At 49.3% G+C, this 26,717-nt stretch overlaps 1 protein-coding gene across 1 annotated transcript in view; it reads right to left on the minus strand.

The window, feature by feature from the left end:
* The window catches only part of LOC119802504 (cell migration inducing hyaluronidase 1), a 67,521-nt gene extending 41,087 nt beyond the window's left edge, over positions 1-26,434 (minus strand). Inside the window, exons 1-15 of the mRNA XM_042054059.1 lie at positions 26,314-26,434; positions 21,963-22,266; positions 21,680-21,800; positions 20,671-20,831; positions 18,466-18,588; positions 18,192-18,301; positions 17,454-17,600; positions 16,819-16,957; positions 15,543-15,779; positions 14,400-14,579; positions 11,377-11,447; positions 10,047-10,142; positions 9,471-9,592; positions 6,409-6,541; positions 5,459-5,650 (exon numbers count right to left, since the gene is read on the minus strand). Of these exons, the coding sequence (XP_041909993.1) occupies positions 5,459-5,650; positions 6,409-6,541; positions 9,471-9,592; positions 10,047-10,142; positions 11,377-11,447; positions 14,400-14,579; positions 15,543-15,779; positions 16,819-16,957; positions 17,454-17,600; positions 18,192-18,301; positions 18,466-18,588; positions 20,671-20,831; positions 21,680-21,800; positions 21,963-22,266; positions 26,314-26,434 (2,257 nt within the window). The remainder of the gene's footprint in view (positions 1-5,458; positions 5,651-6,408; positions 6,542-9,470; positions 9,593-10,046; positions 10,143-11,376; positions 11,448-14,399; positions 14,580-15,542; positions 15,780-16,818; positions 16,958-17,453; positions 17,601-18,191; positions 18,302-18,465; positions 18,589-20,670; positions 20,832-21,679; positions 21,801-21,962; positions 22,267-26,313) is intronic.
* Positions 26,435-26,717: the final 283 nt, after the last annotated feature.

Below are 26,717 nucleotides of genomic sequence, written 5' to 3' on the forward strand. Positions count from 1 at the left end.
ATGAGGGGATCTCCCACCCCTCTCCACCCCCCTCCTTCTCACAACACTCACAGTCTGGCCAGGTCAGCATCGTCCTAAATAATTTAAGAGAGCCTTGGGCCAAGGAAAGGAGCGGAGAGGACCTGGAACATAGAGGGACTCTAAACTTGGTATTTTTCTGAGTTTATCCACACGCACCCCAATACCATACTCTGCAAACCTCCACCAGACAAGCACAGAATCAGACACCGCAAGAACAAGAGAAGAATAAACCATCAACACCTTCTCTGGGAGACAGACACACAGGTACTGGTAGGTTAGACCCAATCGAACCCAGGGAGTCAGAGGAAGTGGACTGTCCTTCTCATATGCCAGCCGGGAGCTTGAAAGATACTGGCTTGCTTAGTCTACAGTAGCACTACCCAACCATCCACAAGGACATCCTGTGGCAACCGATTCCATGTTGTTTAACACGGTAGCCACTAAGCCCATGCGGCCTTCACATTTAAAACCTGTCTACTCTGAATTTAATTTGACTTCAATTTAATTGAAGCAGCCACCTAGGGCTGGTGGCTGCCACATTGGAAACTGTGGACTTAGATGTTTGATTTCTACAACCTCAGTCTCCTCTTGTGCTTCACATATAAAGCAAGAACCTCCAGAAGCTGAGGGTCTCACAAAGGAGGAACAGATGACCCTGGAAAGTGTTGGGGCTACCCGGGGGAAATGACACTCATTCAAAGTAGCCGTGGCAGTGGCTCAAAGTGTGGAGGTTATGAGGCAGAGTGGGAAGCTGACGATGGAAAAGGGGAGCAAAAGAAAAGGGGGAGACTTCAGCTGTCGCGGCCACATCAGGAGGTGCTGGGAATCACACTGCAGTTGGCGAAATTTTGAAAAAAAAACTTACTTTTTTTTTTTTTTTTGGTTTTTCGAGACAGGGTTTCTCTGTGGCTTTGGAGCCTGTCCTGGAACTAGCTCTTGTAGACCAGGCTGGTCTCGAACTCACAGAGATCCGCCTGCCTCTGCCTCCCGAGTGCTGGGATTAAAGGCGTGCGCCACCACCGCCCGGCGAAAAACTTACTTTTTAGATGACTCGTGTGTTTCTAGCACTTTGTCACCTCATCTGTTTCTCATCAGCAAACGCTTAAAATGCAAAGAAGGCTATTTTCTGGAATTTGAAGGAAGGAGGATCCAAGAAGATTGGGTCCCTATCTGCAGCCAGACTGAGGAGGCGAGTCTACAGAATGGCACAGGTGGGAGAAGGCAGGTACAGAAAGGGATGGGCAGGCGGAGTCCTCTGTGTTGGGAAGGGAGAGCCGAGAACGGACTTTGGGAAGAGGAGCAGTGGGTGCCTGCTCAGGAGAGACAGATGGACAGACAGATATGCACACACACTCATCCCCACCTGAGGCCTCTGCGACACCGCTTGCCAGAAGGAGCTGTTTCCATGGGGACGCAAAGCTGCTGAGCAGAGTGGCTGATCCACTCCTACTAGGTGGTGTGAGGCTGAAGCAGAATCCTTCGATGTTAAAGCAAGGGACTTGGGGGCATCATGAAGCAAGTCTAGCATTGTCTCCATTCCTACTTTCATCCTTTTGGGGCAGGGAATGGTATTCATCTTGCTCACCTTGGCACCCAAAAGGCTGATACAACTGCCCGGCACATGTTATGTGCTCAGGAGCTGCTGGGCAAGTAAGTAGATTCTTCTTATGTCCCCACAAAGGTGCCTGCCCATCATGGGGAAGGAAGGTACACAGATGTGACTCCCACACCTGGAGACACAGAGGTCTCCAGAAGAAAACTGCAGGCTGCCCCAGACGTGAATCTTCCTTAATAATCATGATAGAGGTTGTTTTCTCCACAATGCCATGTGCCTACAGGTCCCAAATGGTGGAAACGGCAAACTGAAGCAGGTCCAACCATTTGTAATCAGTCAAGCTCCTTCCATCCTTCCCACGCTGAGGATCAGCTACTAAATTATTGTACTTGGGCTGTGGAGGCGGCTCAGTGGTCAAAGCACTTGCCACACGAGCGTGGAGACTCAGCTCAGTTCCCGCACCTATGTAAATACTGATTGGGTGTAACAGCTCACCTATAATTCCAGGGCTCCAAAGGTGGAGACTGGAGAACCCTGGAACAAGCTACCTAGGCAGACTGACTGTGTCAGCAAGCTCTGGGTTCAGCTGAGAGACCACCTCAGTGAATAAGCACGAGAAAGATAGAGGATGACTCCCAAGATGAACCTTGGGCCACCACCCATATACCTGCACATCCCCCCACATGTGCCCAAACACATTTGAACATGCATACACGTATGCACACAAAACCCACATACACATACACATAAGAAGAATAAAAAGAATTATTGTAGCTGATGTCAATAGCAATTGTAGCAAGTTAGGTGTGGTGGCGCAGGCCTTTGATCCTAGCACTTGGGACATGGAGGCAGGATTGTAGTCGAGGGCCATGCCTGGCCATATTAGTGAGACCTCATCACTACAAATGGGGACACAGCTAATAACCAGTTGCCTGATTCCAGAGTCTGTACTGTTTTGCCTCTGCCAAAAAAGACAAAGCCCCAAAATGCCTTTTGCATATTCACAGAATATGGTCAACACCTCCCCTGCTTCTAACATTAGGAGTCAAACTGCCAACGGCCCCACCCAGAGTACCTTTGCATAGGGTCAAGTTCATGTTGCCATGCCGTGGCCTGTGCATGATGACTGTGAAGAAAACTCCTCAAGCTGAGGGCTAAGAGAAAGGTGACCCCATAGGTCTGTTGCCTTCCTTTTCTTGAAGACAGATAATTTCTCTGCTCTAGCTGCCAGGAAGCTCCGAGGTCACTTTTATGGCTTCTGTCAGCCATTTCTGCCTACCTGTTTCTTCTACTTTGTACTTAGACTTTTTATCACCTAGATTATTTTGTACACTTCGTTTCTTTCTTTTGGGGATCAAATTGATGTAGACTTGATTATAAGGTGCCTCAAAGCCTTTCCTGAAGAATGCGGGGTTCAAGCCTTATCATTTAAACAGGGGATCTCTTACCTTGCAACTCTCCTCACCTAGACTTGAGCCGCCCCCTGCTACTGCCTTCTCTTTTTGCAGTCGTACCCCCAAATTAGCATCTCACTAAAAATGTTTTTGCAGACTCTGTAATGGGTGCCTTGGGATTCCAGCTTTGTACCCTTTCCCCAAGAACAGGTTAGGAGGCAGAACTCCATCATGACTTCTCTCTTCACGAAAATCAGGCTCCTCCCAAACAGCCAAGAAAAAAAGATTGTTTAGAGTTTTAGTTTCTGAAGATTGATTTCTAAAATACTAGACATTGGGGCTGGAGAAATGGCTCAGCAGTTAAGAGCATTGTCTGCTCTTCCAAACATCCTGAGTTCAATTCCCAGCAACCACATAGTGGCTCACAACCATCTGTAATGAGGTCTGGTGCCCTCTTCTGGCTTGCAGGCATACATGTAGACAGAATATTGTACACATAATAAATAAATAAATAAATAATTTTAAAAATACTAGACATTTGAAATATACTAGATATTTCTTCTCAGGGCTGAATTTTCTTATCAAGATTGAGATACTTCCCCAGGTAGCAGCATGTGATAGCCTGAACACACGGTGTACAGTCCCCTCCCTTCTGGTTGGTCACTCAGGTTTTCCTTTAAGAAACAATCCTTTATTGACTGGGGCAGTCTAAGGATTGCTGGTGAAGGTTCTGACCTCTCAGAGAGGTCGCCAGTCCAGTCAGATGCCCTCTCCCTGGACCGTGGCTGTGCAGTATGTTGCCCCAGGGACAGAGACACCTAGAGATGCTGCCCACTGCCTCCTGCTGCCCAGGCCCTCAAAGATGCCTTGCTCTGAGTCCTTTGCAGCTTAATTCTTTAGTATCTAATTTGTTTCTCTGACATGAACAGCCTGTTAATCAATTTCTTTCTTGTTTCAGATAGTCAAGTTAGATTCTGTTGCTTACAACTCAAAGATATACATACGTATTTCCCAGGAGCAATTGACCAACATTATATTTAAGGTTTCTGTGATGGTAATAGGAATGGCCCCCAGAGGCGTATATATTTGGACGTTTGGTCCTTAGGGAGTGGCACTACTTGAGAACGAATAGGAGGTGTGCGGCACTGGGAGTGGGCTTTGATGTTTCAAATGCTTGAGCTAGACCTGGTGTCTTTCTCTCTTCCCGCTGCCTGCCAACCTGGTTGTAGAATTCTCAGCTACCTTTCCAGTACCATGTCTGCCTGCATGCTGCCAGGCTCCAACCATGATGATAATGGACTAAATCTCCGAATTGTAAGCAAGCCCCTAATACTTTCCTTTATAAGAGTTGTTGTGGTCATGGTGTCTCTTCACAGAAATAGAACACTAAGACAGTTTCTTTGGCTAGCTAACAATCTGTGTTTCTGGTAATGTCACAAAACATCAAATATAGGGTGTGAAAGTTAAGATTCAGGAGAAGAAAAAAGGAAACTCGAAAGCTATGGAAAGAGGGGAATTAGAATATTGAGGTAGACTAAACTATTTTCAAACAAATATTCATTCTATCATTTCAGTCTCAGTGAGAAAAAGAGGCTCTTCTGGCCATTCATGCTGAACTTGACCACAGGCTGTGCTCTCTATTGACCTGTGTCTTGGCCAGCAGACTGTGTTATCAGAGTATTCCAGTTTTGTTTAGTTTTTCTGAATTCATTTTTTAAATTTTTGTTTTGAAATAAGATATTACCTTAAAGCTCAGGTTTGCTTGAAATTCACTATACATCCCAGCCTGGCCTCAAATTCACCATGCAATTCTCCTTCCCTGGTCTCCCAGGTTCCAGAATTCTAGACATAAGCTAGTATGCCCAGTGTGAGCCAGTTCTAAACCCAGACTTTAGAATTTCTTCATTTTCCTCTCATTTATATAGGAACATTCAACCTCTGTCATAAGAAGAATGTGTCTGGGGAAGACTAAGAATAGTGTGGAACTGATCTGAACCCAGTTTCTATGCTGGAGCAAGAATCAGCATAGAACAGCTTAAAGCAGTGCAATGATAGTGTCCCCCGGAGGCCCATGAGTTAAATAAAGCTTTGCCATGAGCCTGTGATGCTATTAGGGCTAGCCTAGTGGGAAGAAGCTAGATCATCTTCCTCTTTCTTTGTTTCCTGGATGCCATGAGACAAGTAACTCCTACCCCTATTTCTTGTGCTGACCAGCAGGGCCAACAAACCATGAGCTGAAACTTTCCAAAACCATGAGCCAAAATAGCCATTTCTTCTTAAGTGAATTTATTTCAGATATCAGTTTAGGCTTCCTGCCTGGACAATGTATAGATGCATCAGAACGGAGCAAACGCTTGCAGCGAGACTCTCATCGTTTTCTTTGTTACACAGCGTTCTGAGAATAGCTCACAGATACACATCTCCTTTCACTTGAGGTCTACCCGTGTCCAGATTCATCATGCAGCCTGGGCAGAAGTGGGATGCCTACCTGCCACTCTGACCTGTGTAGAGGCACAGGCTTTGCAGGTGAGAACCTGGAACTCTTCAGCCTGGTACATGGAGTAGTCAGTGCTGGCAACGACCAGGGTGTCTCCAGGCCTCCAGGACTGCACATTGTCCACCAGGTTCAGGATGGTGCTGTTTACGTTGGTGTCAATGCTGACCGTGAGCTTGGGCCTCACTGTAACCCAAAACAGGAAGGAGTGAGATGCAGCCCTTTGCCCTCAGCAAACATGTGGCTGCCCACCTCTTCCCCTCCCCCTCTGGAAATCGGTAAATGCCAGGTGTGCCCTTCCAAAACCCAAATCATCAGGCTCTCTCCCATCACAGTCTCAGTACTTACAGGTTTTTGAAGTCAACAAAAACCCAACCAAAAAAGACCCATTCATTAGCTCCGGGCAGAGGAATTTTCCACTGACTTCTAAGCTGGTTTTCAATGCTCTGCCTCACCACACCCACTTTGCCCAAGATGTAAAACAAATATAGACCTTCTCCACTGTTATTTACAGTAGCCGTAAGCCCCACCCCCAGTCCATCCCTAATGACTGCTTTCTGGAGATGCTGATTCCAGAACAAACCAGCCATTTCCAGTCCTTTCTAAGGAGTACTGCCTGGGGAACTGGCTTTGAAATGAATAACAGAAGAGGCAGAAAGTCTGTGTCAGCCCTGTCCACCAGCACACTGCCTTCTTGAACCATACCCACCCCTTCTAGAACCGTGTATGACAGGGCGGAGCGTTGCTGTCTGCTTTCAACTCCAGGGACGACGTCTGGCTGCTCCTGCCTTTGTGCCTAGACCACTCAGTGGGGGTAACTATGACTCTTTGATACTCCACACGCTGACCCAGCCATCCCATTTCACAGTGGCTAGCAGCCAGGTCAGAGACCAGAGCACAGTTGCATTTCTAACCCTACAAGGAGCCAGAATCTGCCTGCTTACCAGGTTTTCCACATAGGAATCGTACTCGGTAGTTGCGGCAGGCTCGGCCCCGGGTGTAGCAAGCAAACCTGTAATCTTGGCCATTTTTGTAGACAACTTCAGTGTTGAGGGCAACTCCATCCATTGTTGTGGCCTGAGGATGGAATGGAAATTACAGAGTAAGGGTACTTTTTTATGACGAGGGGAAGCATTGATTAATGTCCACATTTTCTATTTACAAGGCTAAAATCGTCCTCACTGCAAAACTATTTACAGCAGCCCAGGACTATTATCCCGACTGTCTACTAGAGTTTTGTTATAAGAAAGACAGTATTAGGTCTCGGAATGGAGGCAGAGTGGCCTGATTTCGGGGAGAGAGTCAGCTAGGTTTGGGATCTGGCAGGAGGAACACCTTGCCTGTGTCCTACAGGACTTCCTGCTATCACTGTGTGCACATGTAAAGAACATCCAGCACACACGGGCTCTCTTAGGTTCCTCATGTGCCCCTACTACCTGATGAACACCCTACCACCGTGAGTCCATGGAAGGAACTGGATATTTATCGAGGACTCACCCCGTTCGACCCACAGGTGCTCAGAAGGGTTTTTACATGCTACCGGGAACCTCGAGGCTCTGTGCCCAGGTTCTCCCCTCAAGGGCTGAGATTTGGTGGGTTGAGGCTGCAGCCTGGGCAGCAGGACTGTAAAAGCTGCCCAGGTGATGCTAACAGGTCGGAAAGTTTGGGATCCACTACCTCAGCTAAAGAGCTAAATGCTCGCGGGTATCCATGGCATCCTCACAGACAAACTAGGAAGAGAGGTGTTTGGTTCTGGCAATAAGGAAAACAATGAGCAAAGAAGATGAGCACCACAAGTCAGTGGGTGGCAGAGACAAAAGTGAAGCTCGAGTTTATAAATTAGCGTCAATGCTGCTCCCATTTCTAACTGTGCCCAGCCTAAAGGCCTTTGTTCAAACATCCTGTTCCTCATTCCACCACCCTCCGCTCGCCCCCCATTGTATCCTTGAAGTTGACCGGGGATGCCAAGCAAGAAGCGACAAGGGCAGGACACAGTTTAGGAACAGGCTCAAAGGAGGGTGGTTCCTGCCAGCTGGGGCTCATCCCAAAGCCAGGGTGTGTCCATCCGCAGACTGTGACTGTCATTCAAAGACGTGCAATTTAGAAAAGCACTGTGGCCATCTTTGGCACAGAAACCATGGAGACGGGGAGACAGACTTGGATAAGGAAGGAAAGTATCACCAATGAGAGAGAGAGAGAGAGAGAGAGAGAGAGAGAGAGAAATTTTAGGAAAGATTATTTGTACTTAATGGAGCCACAACTTTGGCTTTGGCTTGAAAGGAGGTCTCCCAGATATGCATGCTAAAAGTCAATTAAATTCCAGCTCTCCCCAAGTCACATGGCCACGATTTCCATGGTCTCTGCAGCAGCTGAAACCAGGTTGTAACCTTGTCCCTAAGGGGACCCCACTAAGGCCCAAAGAATTCATCACCAAGTTCAAGGTCATCAACTGTTAAAGAAGCCCTGGTCCTCTGACCTCAGAACCCCACAGAGCCAGCTCCATCCTGTCGTACTGACAACAGTAATGGGCCCTGGCTCATTCATTACCCATTAGGACTGGATATTCGTCATGGGACAAACTCCAGAAATGATTTCAAGGAACTGCTTAATTACAGTGCTTTCTCTTTTAATGACCTCAGTCTTGGATAAGAAGAGAAAGAGAGAAAAAAAAAGATCTATCACTGCTAAATGACAAGAATCTCTAAAGAAACATTATTATTAGCCTTGCTTGCAGATAATAAAATACTTAATATTATCATGGTTAGCTGTAAATTAAAATAATTTTGAACAGGGCAGGGTGTCACATGCTTTTAATCTCTGCACTCAGGAAACAGCGGCAGGCGGGTCCCTGTGCTGGCTTGGTCTACATAGTGAGTTCAAGGCCAGCCAGGCTGGTGGACTGTATCTCAAACCCTTCCTCCAAGGTTTTGAATGAAATTTGTAGAGAGCATTCAGATGCCCATGTATGGAGTCAGTAAGCTCGTGGAACCAAGTTGTGAGGGAACGTTTATGACCCCTAATTTTGCACTGAGCTGTGAAGTCAAATAATCTGATGGACCTCTACAGCCATCTGTAGGCTGTGAACAGACCGTGAACACAGAACTAGGGCATGGGGTTTAAACCGACCCTCACTCTGAGGGTGGTACAAATACAGAGACCCCCCTGAGGAGACGTGCCACTCAAAACCTTGCACTGCTGCACAGGGATGCCTTCTCAGCTAACTCAGACCTCTCTGGCTTCCAGAAGCAGTTTCCTGGCCACAACCTCTAGGCCAGCTACTGTGGGGGGATGTGGGGGTGGCGGGGGGGGGGGGTTACAATGACAATCCCATTGCTGCTTCTCGCTTCCCCCACTGCTTCCTCCAGTCCTGTGGAGGCCACCTTGTTCCCAGAGGACCTGATTATGTCCATGTGGAACAGGTGTCCCAGAGCTTGTGTCAGACACAGTCCCAGGCAGTGGGAAAGACACAGCCATGACGAGGGCTTAGTGGAAGCCCAAGGAAGTGGCAGGCGGCGGGCAAAGAAAAGAGGCATATGGGAGTATCTTTTGTTTCAGTGTGTGCGCCATGTGGGAGTCATCCCTGCCTTCAGGTAGAATAGAGTCCGAGTGGAGGACTCTGAATGGTGACTTCTAGACACCTTAGTGGGCAGCAGGGCTGAGGGCATGCTCTTCCTCTGGGTTGCTGGGCATGGGCTACCCTTCAAATCCTATCTGCCCACCGTGTACTCAAGAGCCCAAAGGGCATCGGTGCAGATGAGAGATGTGTGGGCCAAGCCAAGCTGGCGCGCTCTCCGACACAGCTGAGGAAACAGAGTGATAACGAGGATCAGGAACTCAGAGGCAGGTGCTGGAGTCTTAGCTTTCAACAGCTAGGAACCTTTGCTTCTGTCTCTGGGTTGGGAGTAGAATAATTACCACCCGAGTGACAAGAGAAAGCTGTGGCCCACAGAGCTTTCTTCAAAGCAGAGTCTTGGGGATTCCCTGGTTGTTGTTGGGAGGTCGGTACCTGTATGTCAATGGGTCGATTGCAGATTTTTCCTGGGTAAGCCGCTCGGAGGTCTGAAATTTTCTCCCCACCTTTGCTCTGAGGTACCTTATCATGGTTGAACCACTCCGTCCATTCCACGTCTAGGCGGAAAGCAGAGACAAGGTCAGACAGGAAGCCTCTCCTATTGACACTTCCCCTTTGCAAAGGCAGCGTCAGTTTCCCGTTACTAAAAAAGCAATGAGCAAGATGTAGAGAAATAAAAACCCACCCAAAAACCCGCTCCCAAAGCCCATCACTACCATGGCTGCTTCCGGCAAGCTTCTATGAACAATACCACAATCTAGCACATAAAAAACTAAATGCCACAAGCCCCCCCCCCCCGCCCCCGTGGAGGAGCCACGCAAATCTTAACCACTGGGGAAAGCTTGTTGACAGTTCTCCCATGTGGCTTGGTTAATCAAAGACAAACTCCGTTGCAATTTCTTCGTTGATGCCTAGTAATGTGTCCCTGCTGGTGTAAGAGACATCCTTGCTATTCCCAGCCTGGGCTGCTGCTAGCCGGTTTTACCAGCCCGCCTCTAACAAACACCTCACCTTGAACCCATTCGCTGGTTGAAGAAACATTGAAATGTTCGCCATGCTCTGTCTGGAAGAGTTTGAAAACCCGGGCAGCAGCCGAGCCTTTGTGACCTGTCAGAGACACCAGACACTTGAGGAAGCAGAGATTCCATGAGGAAGCCCTCACATCTGTAGATCTTTGATTTGATTTGGATTGGCTTTAATTTTGTTTTGTTCTGTTTTGAGATTGGATCTCAGGTAGCCAAGGCTAGCCTTGAATTACGTAGTCAAGGATAATCTTGAGTTTATCTTCTTGCCTCCACCTCCCAATTGTAGGGACTTCATCCAGTGTGCATCACCAAGTCCAGTTCACAGTGGATTTTTGTATTTTACTCATGGTTCTCTTGAACCATTTCCTTAAGGAATTTTAGCCCCCTAACCAAATTATTCTTGTCATTTGGAAAATGGTTACATTCATATTTTTCTTCTTCTGCGTGTCAGTTTTGAAAGCTCAGTTGCAACTTTCTGTCAAATAGAGAGTTGAGAGAACCAGGTATTTCTCATGATCCGAGTTCTGCCTTGGGATTAGAACCGGCAGCTCTCACCCCATAACTGCATGTGGCGGAGGCCACGCTATATGATAAAGACCTCTACAGGGCTGCGGATGTAGCCTAGATGATAGAGAGCTTGCCTAGCATGCAGACGCCCTGAGCCACGTAAGCTAGTGATGGGGATGTAGGCCTGTAATCTCAGTACTCAGGAGGTGGAGGCAGGAGGACCAGAAGTTCAAGGTCATCCTCTGCTACCAGGGAAGAGGGCCTTGGTCCTGTCTCAAGTGATGTGACAGATTTTGTGGACTCCCCATGGGAGACCTCACCCTCTCTGAGGAATGGATGGGGAGTCGGGTGGGAGAGGTGGGGGAAGCGGGAGGAGGGGAGGGATTGGGAACTAGAATAGGTATGCAAAATAAAAAAGATCGTTTTAATTTTAAAAAAAGGGAAAAAAAAGAAATTGAGACCATCTTAGGCCACACGAGACCCTGTCTTAAACAACCAACCAACCAACCAAATCTTTCTATGGCTTCTAATCCTTACTGTTCCTCTGGGGGCCTCCTCCCTGCGCTTAGCTTTTCTTTGTCAGGGAATAATTTTTTGAGAAGTTATTAACAATTCTTTGGAGATGTTCAAATTCTAGGGAGAAATCTACTTTGTCCCTGCCTCAGAATGTAGGAACTAAAGTGCCCAGAGTCTTGACTGGGCCCTGGCAGATGGGCAGCTGTGTTCTAAGAGTGGTCACTCACAACCCACACAGCCCCTGGTCAGGGAGACAGCGGAGGGGCCCAGGCCTCCCACCATCCGTTCATTACCTTGGTATTCAATGTGGTCTTCCACTGAAGAGGAGGGTTTGCCCTTCACAGTGATGAAGCTCCAAGGGTGTCTGGGGAAAAAAAAAACAAAAAAACAACAGAAAGTCAGATTTTTCACACACTGGAGCCTACACTTGAAGACAGGGTTCCATAGCTGAGTCTCCCTAGCTGCTAGAAGAATTTATCATCCACTCCATGGGCTTCCTTTCCCCATAGAACAAGAGCTTTTTTTATTAAAATATTTTATTTATTTTTTATGTATACAACATTCTGTCTGTGTGTATGCCTACAGGCTAGAAGAGGGCACCAGACCTCATTACAGATGGTTGTGAGCCACCATGTGGTTGCTGGGAATTGAACTCAGGCAATGCTCTTAACCTCTGAGCCATCTCTCCAGCCCCAAGAACCTTTTTTTTGGCGAACACAAGTGTGCCTGCTTCCTCACCAGCCAGCTCACCTGGGCCTCTGCACCCTGGAGACAGCTTGACTCAATGCTGGCATGAATGGGTATGAATCACAATCAAACAAACATGCCAACAACCTAGCGGTATCACCCACCAAGCCCAGTTAGATCCTGCAGCAAATATAGGATCTGTGTTCGACAGAGGCGATTCCATTAGTGCCCACTGCCTCCAAGAGATGAGCTCAAGAAAAATGGCACTGGATACGGTGACCGGCCACTTAGCCACCTGCCTTAGACCTTAGAAAGGAATGAAATACATTGGCCTAGTGCTGGGGAGGGAAGGAGAAAAAAGGTTTATGATTTGGGAGGTCACGTGGCCCTTTCTCTTTGGAAGTGTGAACCGTTCACAGGCACGTTTCTTAGTGGTTTTTGCCTTTCCAGCATGCCACATGCAGTGGCTGGGGTAAGGGCTCCACCTTAAATACATCACCCTAGCATGTTGAACGTCTATACTGAAGGGAACTAAGAAACGGCAAAATGACCCTCCAAGTTTTCTCCCTGAAGCGGATCTGAAGCCTTTACCCCAATGAGAGAGGTACCCTCTCTAGGGCTGAATGAGGAGTTATTCTGGGAAGAATTCCAACTCGGTTCACCCCAGTTAGCTTATTCAAGAAAGGCTCATCAGATTTTCTCATTTATTCTCTCCACTTCATGAAACCTAGCATAAAACAACTCAGGTTGAACTATTTGGATTCTTACGGCTTCCGTTTCCCTAGGGAGACCCTGCGGCAGTGACATCAGTCAGCCTTTCTTCTGAGAACCAGGCTCTTGCTGAAGACCCCCATCCCCTGAGAAGGCAGCAGCTACCTTTGCAGGACAAAGCAAAAAAAAGATCTTGGTGTGAGAAGCTTCTGATTTTGCGTGGACCTCCTGTCTTGGGGAGTCATTCCTGACCCATGCTCAGGTGGAGGATTCAGGCATGTCGCGCTCTTACTGACGTCTTTAACTGGCTCCCCGTTGCCCTTGGCATCAGCACAGAGCCATTGATTCCTCCCCCATGCCAACCCTGCAGCCTTGTCTCTCCTGCCCCCTTCTCATGCATATCCCTGCTCTGTCTTCCCTCGCTCCTCATGGGAGCCGCATGCTCACTCGCTAGAGCCACTGGCCTCCTCCCAGCTGTGATCCTGCGCTCAGCCACCCCTTGCCTGCTACCTTGTTCTCTGTCATGGGTACCACTCATCTCCATCTGCTCATGCAAGCTCAGCAGGCCCAGCCAAGTGAGTCCCACCAATACCTCCTCACTATTTCCCGAACAAACAAATGAAGGGGACCATTCCCAGCACATCTGCCAATGTTTAGATGCCCAGCACTATCACTCAAACATATAAAGGAAGGGGGAGGGACGGTCTATGTAATTCCTGCTTGCTGTGGCCGGGAGGAAACGTGAAGTTTCCCACTGTTCCAGCGGCTCTCCTTTGTAAGGACAGAACAGTCACAAACTGTGCCAGGCCGGGTGACAACTATATTATTCATATTATCCCATGAAACCTCTCCCAGCGTCCTTTGAAGATAGATCCGGAGATACCCGATTCTACAGATGCAAGAATTAAGCAAAGAGGATGAGTCAGTTGCCTGTGGTCACACCTCAGTGGCAATGCAGGACAGACTCAAAGCCAGTCATCAGGAGCCAGGCCTTGGGCTAAGAGCCACCACAACCTTCTTCTGATGAGGCCCTTCAGTAGCCACTCCTTTCAGAGTACCCTCTCTCTCCACGTAAATGAATAACTTGACTTTTGGGTTTATGGTGTTGGTGAAATGAAAGCGTGTTTGGCATTGGCTGACAAAGGAGCCCTGCCATCCCAAGATATCACTGTCATATTTGGCTGCTTGTGTTTCCTGCCCCAGTTCCCCTTCCAGAAGCTGCATCCAGAGAACATGGCCTAGGACCTGGGGTGTCCCTTCCAGCCCAGGAGATCTCTGTCCAGCCAGTAATATTACTTTGCAAGCTAGAGAAGGCTCGGATCGTCTCTGAGCTTGTCTGTATCTGGAGACTGGGAGTCACACTCTCTAACAGCTTTGGGGCAGAGCATCTCAACTTAGAACCAGCTTACGGGATCAGAAGATGTGGTCTTTGTGTGCCAAGTGGCTTCTTGCAGTTGTCCATGTGTGCTCATGCCAATATTAGGCGTGATCTTACAATCCAAAACAAGTAGGACACACACCGGAACTTGTCAGAAGGGCTCCCTTCCCTCAGGTATTTAGCTGGGTAGAGATACTTTGCATAATCTCTAAACCACCATCTGCCAGTTCCTGAGGAACAATAGGAACCCTGAAAGGGTAGGCAGCTCTTAACTGCCTGCCCATCAGGGCTCTTACTGCCCTTTCTCACTTAGGGCACTGAGTGCTTGTCAGTGACTGACAGACGTCAGTCCATATAGGAACCCATGCATTACAATAGGGTACAATAACAAAAGCTTCCTTTGGACACAAGCTCGTTGAACTTCACCCAGGGTGGAGGAGCGGTGTGCCTGCGTGCCTCTGTGCTGGCATTCAGAGTCATGTGGAGCTGGAGACAAACACCCTGGTCAGTTCGGTAGAGACCACAAGTGATGGACTGTACCTAAATCCAAGATGTAGGAAGTGCTTGCTACCCAGTTTGGTCATTGCCTTTCTGGCTGTGTCATCCAGGTTCCTTGAGCCTTCATCATTCACTGCGACAGAAAGGATCCTGCCATCGGGCACCGCATTCAAATACTGGACCAGACGTTCACTCTCCTTCTTGGATCTGTAGGTGTCGAACCTGCAAAGGGTAGATACAGTAAGGATGTGGCTAGTCCTGGTGGCAGTCTAATGGATAGAGACCTAAGTACACATCTGTCTTAGCAACTGTGATGCCTTCCAAAGACCTTGAGGACCCAAGTCTGTAACAAAGAAGCCGTCTTCACAGAGCAAGCCAGTATGGGTGTTTGGCTTGCTGTATAGATACCCAAGAAGGAGGGATCTGATTTGGCCAAAGTGTTCATTCACCGGGTAAAATGCCTCAGAAATAACCACCGTGTTGGAGAGCTTGGGCTCTGGGGTGTAGAATAAGTCACATGTTGGGGCTCAGGCTTTTAATGTTCCCTTTCCTCCTGGGGGTGGTAGCTTGTGTCTCTTGGAAAGGACTGGCACCAGGAGAAGACCCAGACACTTAGAGTAGCAGGGATTTCTATCTCCAATCCAGACCAAAGCAACTCTTCCAAAGTCCTCAGGAATGACAGCGTGACTGCCTCATGCAGTGTCTCCCTCCCTGGAGCAGCTTGTGTGTATGTCAGCTTCACTAAACTGTGACCTCTGATTCATACTGTACTGGTGATAGACTCTTAGCCATGTGAACACTGCATGCTGCCTTTTTCTGCCTTTTCCTCATCCTTTCTCCTTTTAAAAACATTTTTTGCTTTACTATAGTAAGAATTTTAATCAAGAAGCTCATCCTTTTAAACAAGAGTTTTAACATCCACTTAAACAACATGGTTGGTTTATTAAAAGAATGATGTTATAAAATTGATCATCTCTAACTACAGGTTGTGTGTGTGTTTGTGTACTTGCATGCATTCGTGTTAAATTCAGCTTTTCTGTGCAAATACCTGGGAAGGAAGGCACCTCTCCAGAGCAGGACCCCCGTCCTTGGCACTCACTGCTGCATGCCAGTCCCCAGGGAAGCCCCCCAGCTGGGAGAGATCCTGACCAAGTGAGTGCATACATAGGGAAAAGTCAACCTTACCGGTCAGAATGGACGACCGTGCCTGATTTGGGGTCAATGACATGAACAATGACTCCACGGTGACCCCAGCTCCTTTCAAAAAAATATCCTCCCTCTTGCATGCCTCCAGGACGAAGGGTCTTGTTGAGAAACGTCCAGGAGAGTTTTTTCTGTCCGTGCAACTCAAGGGTGCCTCCTCTGCCCACTCCAATGTACTTCAGCCCATAGTAAGGGTCTGGTTCGATGCCTTCATCAGCTCTGCAAGAGAAAAGCGGTTAGCCAGCACATCTCTGCAAGAGGCTGAGCCCTGAAGGGACTGTCACTGTTCCCTGATCCCCACTATGACCTCAGAGAGCCAGCTGCATTTTTGGTGATGACATTAGGTATGCAGAAAAGCATTAGCAAGCTGATCTTCCCAAAACAGAGTTACAGTGAGCACCCAGGGTAGCAGTGCTTAGCAGACACTGGTCACGGCCACATTCTTCCGTGCTGTTTCTGTCTTGGCCCTTATTGGTTGTAGAATCACAGGTACTTTCACCGTGTGCCTGCCTACACTCAAACATGCTTGGCTACCATGTCTTAGAACTTAGAATAGCTTAAAAAGGGGTCACAGCCAGAAGGGAAAGCCACGGGGAAAATTCCTATGTCTTGTTGTGCTTGGTTTTTCCAAATGGAAGCATCCCCTCCAGGAGAGTGAGCAGTGCTCCTAAGACCCAGAAACCTACGGGAAGCCAGAAGGGTCCTCACAATGGTTAGACACAAGCCGTAAACAATTGCTGAGGTGAATGGCACTCTCTCGTGGAATTGTCTGTCTGTTGGGTTGGAAGTTCCATGGCTGCAGTTTTCATGAGTCAGCACCCATGCTGTTGTGGCTTTTAGGAGATGCAGTTACTCTGAGTCACCTGTGCTCTTATAGGTAACCCCAATAAACCTAGAGGTTCCCCAAGCTAGGCTTGGGTAGAATAATTTCTCTGGTCTGTCCTTGGTGAACGGTATTTGCTCACACCTCACTACAAAGCATTGGCACACTGTCCTTTCCAGCACTAAGCAACCTCTTTCAGGGTCATGGAATGACTGGAAAGCTGCTGGCAGCAGCTTCTGTGGTGCAGCTGCTTCATCCACACCACGATGCACACCCACTTCACGTCTATCTTGTTCACGGTTACAGTCTAGTGGGACACAAGGGTGGTTCCTGTCTGCTAGAGAATCCTAGCCTTCTCGCCTCCCTCTCCACGGGAAAACCTCTTTCCCATCAGCCCCAAGAGCAGCGCTTGAACCCCGAGTGAGGTCATCCCACCTTCCATACAGCACAATACTGAAATTGCCCTCGAAAGGGCAGAGGGCACTCCCAGCATGCAGCTCTCCGCCATCCTCGATCAGAATGTGCCGGGCACGCAGCTCGATGTGCTCATGGTGGTCTTTAATGACAAGCTTGCCTGAAGAGAGAGAACGGGGAGGTCTGTGAAGACAAGAACCTTGGGTACTGTTAGAGCAGAACCCAGAGAAGGTTCCCTGCACCCGATTTCTCTAGGCAGGCCAAGGGGTCCATTTTCTCTGCACGCCTATGCCCACTTGTCTTGCGGAAGTTACTTTTCTCCATCATCTGCTTTGCAAGATATACCCAGTGGTCATCTGGTTCATTGCCATTGTTCCGCAAGCTGAGTTCAATTATCAGGCACGTCAGGGTGAGAATAACAGGTGCCTTCAGAGCACCTACGAGAGCTGTCATTTTAAACACTCTTTCCTGCTCCCCCCCAAGATTAAACCTTTGATAAGGCCATTTCTCAGTGTTCTGAGTCGATGGCTGTCTCAGATCTCCAGGTGCTCTGACCTGAACCTGACACGTGGAACATTTGTCCTGTCTGTCTCAGCTCCTGGCCAGGTAGAGCCATGTGCGGGGCTCCGGGTAGCGGGGCGGACAGGACAGCTTACCTCCCTGTGAGATGGTGATGGAGTGGACGGTAGCAGAGGAGGTGAGCAGTAGACTCCTGCCCTGACTGATGAGTACGTGATGGTCTCGGTCATGGCCAGGGCTCCAAGGCTGCAGGTCAGGGTTCTGGTCAGGACATTCAGCTGCCCCTGCCCAAGACAATGACATGCCACCAGTCAAACTCACCAGCATCACCAAGGAAAGGATAATGATCCTGAGCTGATGACAAGAAGTGAGCAGGGATTCTGAGCCCTACAACCGAGTAGCCCAGACAGAGATAGAAAGCTGAATATCAGTTGAATGCTCCCTTGCCCCTCCCCTTACTCTCCTGAACAGTTTTTAAATTTTATGTTATCAGGTCACATTTAAAAGGAAGATTTTTTTTCTATAAAACTCCAAATTTCTGTTCTCTTTTAAAAATTCAAAATATATTACAACAATGTCTCCCTTTCCCAATTGCCCAGCACTGGAGAGATAGGTACTCCGTCAGGTGAGTCTCAGCTCCAGTGGAGACCCTCCCAACCAGGTTCACTTGCAGTGGAGCTCGGGCAGACGCTGAGCTTGCAACCTGGGATGATTCTAGGCTAGTCTGGCATTTCCTAAAAAAAACCTGGGGCAGGATGAGGCTTGCCAGCAACCAAGGTGTTCGACGAGGACCCTATCCCAGAGATTCCCCATGATTTCTCCCCCACCCCCAGCAGCCTGACTGTAACTGAGGTCTGGGTTTTGTGGAATCTCACCTGCCATTGTGGCCCCAGAGAAGTCGACTAGGAGGAGCCAGTTCATGGCCAGCACGACCTTAAGGGAGACATGGTGCCTCCCAGCAGCCTTCCGTCCGACAGCATGCTCCCTGAAAATGTAAGCACAGGGTCAGAATTGCATCCCCGCAGTAAGCACCAACAAGAGACAGAGAGTCACCCACACAGAAGCTGGAGACAGGCACATGGCAGGACGGCAGGAGAGGCACACACCACCGGCCCAGAGCGGAGACCTTGTGAGTAGTTCCTCACCTACCATGACTCAGGGCCAGGCATATCTGGACACGCCAACTCAGTCACCATTCTGCCCCTGTCCTGCAGCTCTGAGCTAAGTGTTTCTCGAGCTCCCTCCCTTTGGAATTGGAGCCTTTCTATGTAGCTGAGAAGCATGAGAGACTAAACCTAAATTGGCAATCCAATGCCAAAGGCTGGCTGTGTGATCTCGGCTGGTGTGTGGCCTTCTCTGGACCTGGTTGCCTCATCAGGGATGTAGTAGATGAGCTGATTTTGAACTTGATATTGTCAGTGTACACTACTCATCTGTCTTCTCTTTATACAGTAAGAGAACCCCAGTTTTTATCTGGGTGCCTGGTCACCTAGAATAGCAGCACACTCTTCAGTTTCCTTGAGGTCTTGGGATTAAGTTCAACCAATAAAGCAGACTTTCAGCCAATGCCCTTAAGGGAAAGGAAAAAGGGCTTGCTTGCTTGCTTGCTTCCTTCCTTCCTTCCTTCCTTCCTGCCTTCCGTCCGTCCGTCCGTCCTTCCTCCCTCCCTCCCTCCCTTCCGCCTTTCTGCTGGCCGGCATGCAGATAAGATGGCTGGACCCCCCAGTAATTCTCTTGCACCCATGTAGTAGGAACCAAGCACTGAGAATGGTGATGTGAATAGCAAAGAACTCTAAGGCCCAGAAGTAACTCCAGATAACAGACTTATTATTATGTCTTCTGCTAAGGAGACAATTTAATTTCTGTTTTATTAAGCTTGTGTTTTTAAGAGATCCGCTGTGATTTTACTGTTTGCTCACACAGCAGGTGACTGTAGGACTCTGGATAAACATCAGGAAGGGGATTTTAGCAACACTATAGAGATTGGTTTTTGTCTTTGTGCTCCCACACCTGGGCTTTGGGAGGGGGTAACCCTAGTTTCTGAACCATCTCCCCTTGTCCTTCCCAATAGACCCGTGACTGTGCCTTGAACAAGCCGACTTTATCCTGAGAAAGGGGCTCCCAGAGCCCTGCCTCTCAGGCTCACTCCCTAGCTAATCTGATGCTCCTGACCTGAGGCCCAGGGAGGCTCTTTGTGCCAGCTCAGCGAACCGAGGCAGGTGGAGGGAGGGGGGCGGATCTTCAGCACAGGTGGGCTGGGAGGAGGGTTGGGGAGGAAGGAGTCACTCAGAATCAAAGCCCGTGTGTCTCTCTTCCAGCACCCGGCCTGACCCAGGCTGGCTCTGCCAAAACAACAGAGGCACCTGTCTCTGGTATCTGGGAGGCCACGGTTCCCATGGCTCCCAGGGAGGACTGCTGCAGAAGATGAAGAGGGATGGCAGTAGGTGGTACATCCAGGCCTTGGGCTGGGGTGGGGTGGGGGCAGGGAGACACAGCCCTCTTCTCAGGTCTCAGCTAACTTAGAAAAAAAGCAAAGGTCAAAGGTAGCTTGCCATCGGCTGCCGGAGAGCCTCATATGCTCACTGTGACACCTCTTCCAGGGAAGTTGAACCTGGACACTGGTACCCTTACACTGTGATGGAATCTGGGGCAACGGCACCAGGCGGGGGCAGCGGGGGGAGAACTACTCCCCCAGCTGAACTTGTGAGGATCTCAGACTTCTGCACAGAACCCAAGTCCCTCTGAGGTCAAGTGGCAGAGGTTGTTTTGTTTCGTGGATGAATGTGAGGACACTTCCAACAGAAGGGAGGGATGCCCAGCGCCCTGACATTAGACCTTCAGATGTGTCCTCGCCAGTGTTTGAGCCACAGGAAGTAGAGAGAGGTCCCTGTGCCAGAGCTGCCCCCCCCCCCCCCACGGCAGAGTGCACAGCCTTCAAGCTTTTCTGTACAGGGAGGGTCTCGGGACCTGGATACAGTCCAGCTGCAGTAGATCCTACAGACGCCTAAGTCATTCTTGGGAACTGTTCACCTAGAAGAACAGTGTGTTCATCTGAAACTTTTGGCAGCAGGGTGGGAATTCGGCTTCTTGGTTGATAAGACACGCTTGAAGCAGGTTTTGGCTGTGGAAGGCATTAGAACGGCTCACGGGGAACGATGCTTGGGACTTCTGGGGATAGCCAGCAGCTGCAGACCAGACAACACTGCACTGGTCAGGCTAAAGGGTTGCTGGGACATTGGTCATAATGGGCTCAGCTGGCTTGTCCTCTCAAGGGTGTGGGAACCCCATCGACTTGTAAGAAGAATCACATCCTTCCTTAGGAGACCTGCACCCTGGGCCGTTGTATGTCTTCACAGTAACAGGACAAGCTTCCAGATGTGCGGTGTTCCCAAGTCCAGATACCATGCCAGCCCTGGAGATTTAGGGATCGACAGAGGAGCAAGAGCATCCATGACTCCCAGGTACAGAGGCTTCGCTCGTCCTTCCACGGCTGTCCTGGAGTCCCAGCTTGTCATCTGTAGAGAAAGCAGTACGTTAAAAAGATCCAGTGCTGGAGTGGGGAGATGTCTTAGCAGGTAAGAGCACAGGCTGCTCTTCCAGAGGACCCAGATTCAATTCCTAGCACCAACATGGCAACTCAACACCGTCTGAAACTCCAGTTCCAGGGGCTCCAACACCCTCATACAGATATATATTCAGGCAAAAACACCAATATCCATGAAATAAAAATAAATAAATAAAAATAATTAAAAAAAAAAAGAGAACCTGTGGTGCCCAGAGTGACAGTATTCACGAACACACTTGTGTCCTGTGGTTTCCCAGCTCCTAGGGATGGGAGTTCCTGATGCAGGAGACAGGACTTTCTACATAGATTCCATGAGGAAATAAGGATAAGCAGGGATAAGGGGCCGCTGAAGCTGAGGCACCCAGAGTGAGCAGGGCACATCTCGATGTGGGGGGGGGGGCAGCGAGGACTATAGCACCTTGTTACTCAGCCAAACCCTAGACAAGACTGAGTTACCAGATGGGCAAGACGGCATGGTGGTTTAGAATGGGGTCGTCAGAGCCTTCCTTAGGACCCAGCCAGAGGGCTCTTCTTATTCTTTGAGTTGAGAGAAATGAAACGGTATAGCATCAAACTGCGGGGCCATTACAAGCATCAGAATAGATGCACCCCTTGAAGACCACAGAGCGCTGGGTTTGACCCGAGGTCAGCACGGACATCCACGGGCTGTCGCAGTAGCCACCAAAAATCATGGCGAAACTGAAAAGCAGAACCCAAGAGATCTCATGCATTGGGCAGACAGCCCTTCAGACAGATGACAAAGCAGATCCCTTCTCCAACTCGTCCCAAGGGAGTCACCCTGAGACCTGAGTCGGGGAATAAGCCCCCGCTCCTTGGTTGTACCCGATCTATACCCAGGCCTAGGTTTCTCCTGACAGAACCATGTATCTCCCTGGCCACCTGGTCTGGAAGCAGCACCCTAAGAAAGAAGGAGACGGGAGAGTTAACAGATAAGAGTCCTGATCTGAATCACAGGGAAACAGGAAGTTGAGACCCCGGGAAGTCCCTTAGTCTGGAGCTCCCCTGCGCCCTTCTCAGAGTGCTTCATTGCTATAATCTACTTTGATGAAATGTGGGAGACATCAATGCAAAGGAGCCTGGGGTCCAGCAGTCCAGCCTGCCCCTCAGAGAGGTGCCTGTCCCTTTGCCTCCGACGCTGGGCATCCCGCAGGCTGCTCCATGATGCTGGCCTCTCGGGCATGTTCCTTCTAAGACCTGCTTCATTGTCACAAAGACCAGAACCCCTGTGGCTCTGCCAAGCCAAGCTCCCCCGCTCCCCCCCTGAAACTGGCTTCCTAAGATGAAACACTCTGCGCCTTCATCTCCCGTCCACAGAAGACTAAGGGACTGGGACACCTCTCCCAGCTGCACTTCCCTCGGCATACCTGTTACCAGGGCAACTCCTCCATGAGCAGATGCTCACCTGGCAGATCGAAGGAGGTTGGGTTTGCATTTCTTTTCTTTCTTTTTTCTCTTTTTTTTAAACTAGGGTCTGGTGTATAGCAGGCTGGCCTCAAATTCACTGTGTATCAGAGGATGATCTTGACCATAATGTCTGTTTGCCTCTACCTCCCAAATGCTAGAACAAATGTGTGCTATCACTCAGCATTTATTTGCGGGGGGAGGGGGACGGGGGTCTATATAGCTCAAGCCAGTCTCAAAGTCATGATGTGTCCTTTCATGTGCTGGGATGGCACACGTGCCTATATCTGGTTCTCACTGAGCCTTGCTAATAAGCTTCCAAGTGAGGACAGCAGGGCTGGGCAGTGGAATGTGTTCTAAGTAGCAAGGATCTAGCTTAATCACATGCTCTCCGTTCTACAGGACGAACTGAGACCCCACAGAGTAGGAGGCGGTTACTTGCATTGAGCAGAATCAGATAAAGGAAAGCCTGACCCAGTATCTAGTGGAGAATGTTTGGATGGACGTGACGAGACACAAGCCACCTTCTTCTTTGCTTGGGAGGGAGGAGGCGCCAAGAAAACTGGGTGTGTGCCTTTCCCTTATGTTTTCCCTCAAGCCACAGTTTGGATTGTAAACACAAGTCCGGGGTGCCTTGCAGTAGCTCAGATAGTCGTATGTCATCTTTGCTCCCTCCCCCGGAGGAACCTCCTTTGATCTGGGAAATTCCCACTGGAGCCACCTGCAGAAGCCATGCCTGGGTGCTGTGGTACATGTACAATGGCTGGAATCCTCACCATGGACTCTCCCACACCTAAGCACAGCATCAGGACCCCTGCGTGGTCCTCTGCAGCATCAGCTCCTCACATCCCACCACCCCATCACCAGCCATGGTTGAGGCTTCCCAGCCTTTACTGGCACGGCTGGGAAAGGCAGCTCTAGGACCCTGCTCCCCTCTACCTGACCTTCGGCAAGCGCTCCTGGCCTTGGTGCTCATGAGTGCTGTGCAGGTGCGGAGGAGAAGTAAGCCAGACCTCTTGTCTTCAGGGATCCCTCCAATCCCAGCAGACTAAGCAGAAAGCCCTGACATTGAAAGGATGGACACAACCCTCCGGCAAAGCAGATACTTTGCAGTAAGAGCAGCTTCTTAATGCAACTTAGTTGCTCCTGAGGCTAACCCTTTACTCTGCAAGAGACAGCTCTCTTTTCTTTTCTGTTTAGAGCTTTCCATCCAATTCAGTATCTACTCATCATGCATGGCCCTGTCAACTTAATAAAAGGGAAATAAAAAATTTAGTCTCTCTCTCTCTCTCTCTCTCTCTCTCTCTCTGTGTGTGTGTGTGTGTGTGTGTAAATGCATGCAAGAATGTTAAGGCAAGAGCACAACCTCCCGTACCATTCCTCAAGCACTACCCACTTTACCTTCTGAGGCGAGGTCTCTCACTGGCCGAGACTGGGCTACACTGTCTGGCCATTGAGTCACAGGGATCTCTCTGCCTTTGCCTTCCCAGTGTTAGACTTACAGCTACGTGCTACTATTTCCAACATTTTACACCAGTTCTGGGAACTGAACTTCAGTCTTCATGCTTACGTGAAAACTGCTTTACTGACTGAGCTATTTCCCAAGCTCCGACTTTAGTTTCTTAGCAACAGGAAGCAAGTGAAACACCCTACAGCTGTGTGTGGTGGGGCAGCCACAGTGAGCATCAGACCTGAACAATTTACTGATGCTCAGCTCGGGTTTACAGCCTTGGGGCTTAGTGATTCAGACAATGTATACTGAAGCAACAAGTCTCTTTAGAGCAATGGACTCGCAGTACGATGTGGGTCAGTGTGGGTGCTAGCACTTACTTCCAAGTCTATAGACCTATCCAATCAGAAACTGTGCTGGTAGGGTCCCCTAACCTTCTCTGACAAGTCCTCTAGGTGACTATGATGTGTGCAGGGTATTGATTTAGTTAAAAAGAGACACTTGTCAACCATTCGTTAGGTGTCAGCTTGGTGAATGTTTGGCATGGTGTTGGCTAAGTGCTGACATTCCCCTGTGCTTTACAAGATAAGTTCAAAGAGAGGCCTCTGATGGGCCACTTGAGTGGGAACTTAGTCCTGTAGCAACCTGAGCTTCAGTTCTGTCAGCTTCAATATGGGGAGCTACAGAGCTGTCGGGTGTGGTGAGATAATCCCCCCCTACGGTGTATGGCACCGTGGTGACCCCCTCCGACGTTGGTATGTCACCATCACCCAGGTCTGGCTTGTTTCACCCGCCAACCTGGATTGCTAAACAGGGCTGGTAGGCTGGTCCCTCTCTCAGTAGTGGGCTGGTGGTACCAACTGAGGATCTGTGAGGTACTTCTAAGTAAGAAATGCTTCCTCCAAGCTTGTCCCCAGGACCACAAGCAGGAACGGGCAACTTGGGGCAGTATGCTTATGGAATGAGGAGGAAATATAAAAGGACCTAATGGGATCCCCACACTGGGCTCCAGGCAAAGGTTCTGCCTGATTAATGTAGTGTGGCAAACATACCACTCGGGGTCTTAACTCCTGATGTACCCAGCCTATTTATAGGAGAGAGTACAGGAAAAGGTAGGAGCTGGCCTTCCACCTCAGAGACTGGGGTAGGGTGTCAGAGAGGGCCACTTCTCTGGTCATTTACATTCTAAAAATTACATTTTTAGCTTTCTCAGACTATATCGAATCCTGGGGGCTTGGTTTGCTGCCCCCTGCAGTCAGGAAAACCCCAACTCCCAAAAGAAAGGGAGAGAGATGAGAATCAAGGAAGAAGACGACCCTGCCCACCCGACTCAGTACCACAGGATCAGTGAGAAGACACACAGGGCACCCAGAGAGCAGATCCGTTAGGCCCCAGCCTACCTCCCGCGAGCCTCGGAGTCTGTGATTGGCGTCTTTAATCTAAATGTTCCTCCAGTTCACCTGTCACCCCAGCTGCCACTCCGCACATTTTGTAATTTGGAGTTGAATATTCCGTGTCTACCTCTGAGTTCTCCTTGAGTCTAGAGTCCCCATCTCTGCTTCTTACTTTGCATCTACAGGTGACTGAATGGACTGTGTGTGTGTGTGTGTGTGTGTGTGTGTGTGTACACCCATATGTGGGTGTACATGTTTGCTTGTGTGAAGAGGCCAGAGACCTGAGTGGTCTCACTAATTAGGGGAAGCTGGCTAGACAGCAAGGTCCAGGGAACCCTGGTCTGCTTCTCCACTGCTGAGATTATAAGCACTCACGGCTACCCTGGCTTTCGATGTGGACGCTGGGATTGAATTCAGGTCCTCCAGTTCGTGTGGCAAGCACTTTATTGACTGCCCTAGCACCCTGGCCCCTGATTATAGCTTCCTTTTTGAGGATTTCATTCATCTGTGAGGTTGTTGTGCCTTCCACTTTGGGGCACGGTTGCCTGAGTGTCGGGACTCCAAAAACTCAGTTCTTTCATGGAAGGCAGCAGCTCCAGGCTGGGCAGACAATGGCAGCCCAGCCAACACCGAACGAGCAATGCATTTGCCAACCCTTCACTGAATCACCTAGTCCCTCTGTAACTTTGGACTCTGTTCAGGGCTCTCAATAAAACAGGTGGGTGTAATTTTTGAGGTTGAGACTGGATCTATTTAAATAAAAATATTATTTCTTCTCCTTCAGCTCTCCTTCTGTCATTTAAGCCTTCCTTTCTACCTGTGGAAAATAATGTCTTCCCTATTCAAGTTGGATTTGACACCCCCCCCCCCACACACACACATCATGAAGCAAGAGAGGAAGTTCTTGGTTGATACAGTTGCCAAGTCCAAGGTCAGCTTGTAGAACAGCTAGGGGTAACTTGAGGTTGCTGCAGGGAAGGCTCTTGGCCTCTCTCAGCCAGCAGTTCCAATATTCTCTACAGAGACCACTTCATGCTATAAAAGTTAATGGAGTATCTCAATGCCTCCCTCTTATTCCCCCAATATTTGATGCCTGACACACCCCTGAGACTCACTTGCTCATGTAGGTAGTGTTGTCTTTTCCCTTTGGGGTATGGCTGAGCTACCTTGCTGGTTGCCTGCACGCACCCAGTTTCCAGCTCCAGCTGCAAATGCCCCGGGGGACTTCACAGCGTGCTGGCAACCCAGGGCTTCCCAGAGCTCTGCCTTTTCAGTTTCTGGTTCCATTACCACTAGCTCCATTCAGGGTGCTGGGACATTCATCCCCGAGGGGGCGGGGAGAAGGGGTAGCGGCTTCCTCCTATCTCATAGTGAAAGTTGCTGCATCTCACTGGGATGGAGGTGGAGCCTGAGCTGGGTTTTCGTCCCACCAAGGCATTGGAAAGCCCCTAGAATACTGCGCTCAGTCCACAGAGGTCTGTGTAATAGAAACTGCAAGGGTACCTGAGCTCCCTCTACCCTAAGGCCCTCTCCACAGTCCCTCCAATCTGACCTTTTGTCTGTACTGCAT

Source organism: Arvicola amphibius, chromosome 12, assembly GCF_903992535.2.
Source record: "Arvicola amphibius chromosome 12, mArvAmp1.2, whole genome shotgun sequence".
Lineage (NCBI taxonomy): Eukaryota > Metazoa > Chordata > Mammalia > Rodentia > Cricetidae > Arvicola > Arvicola amphibius.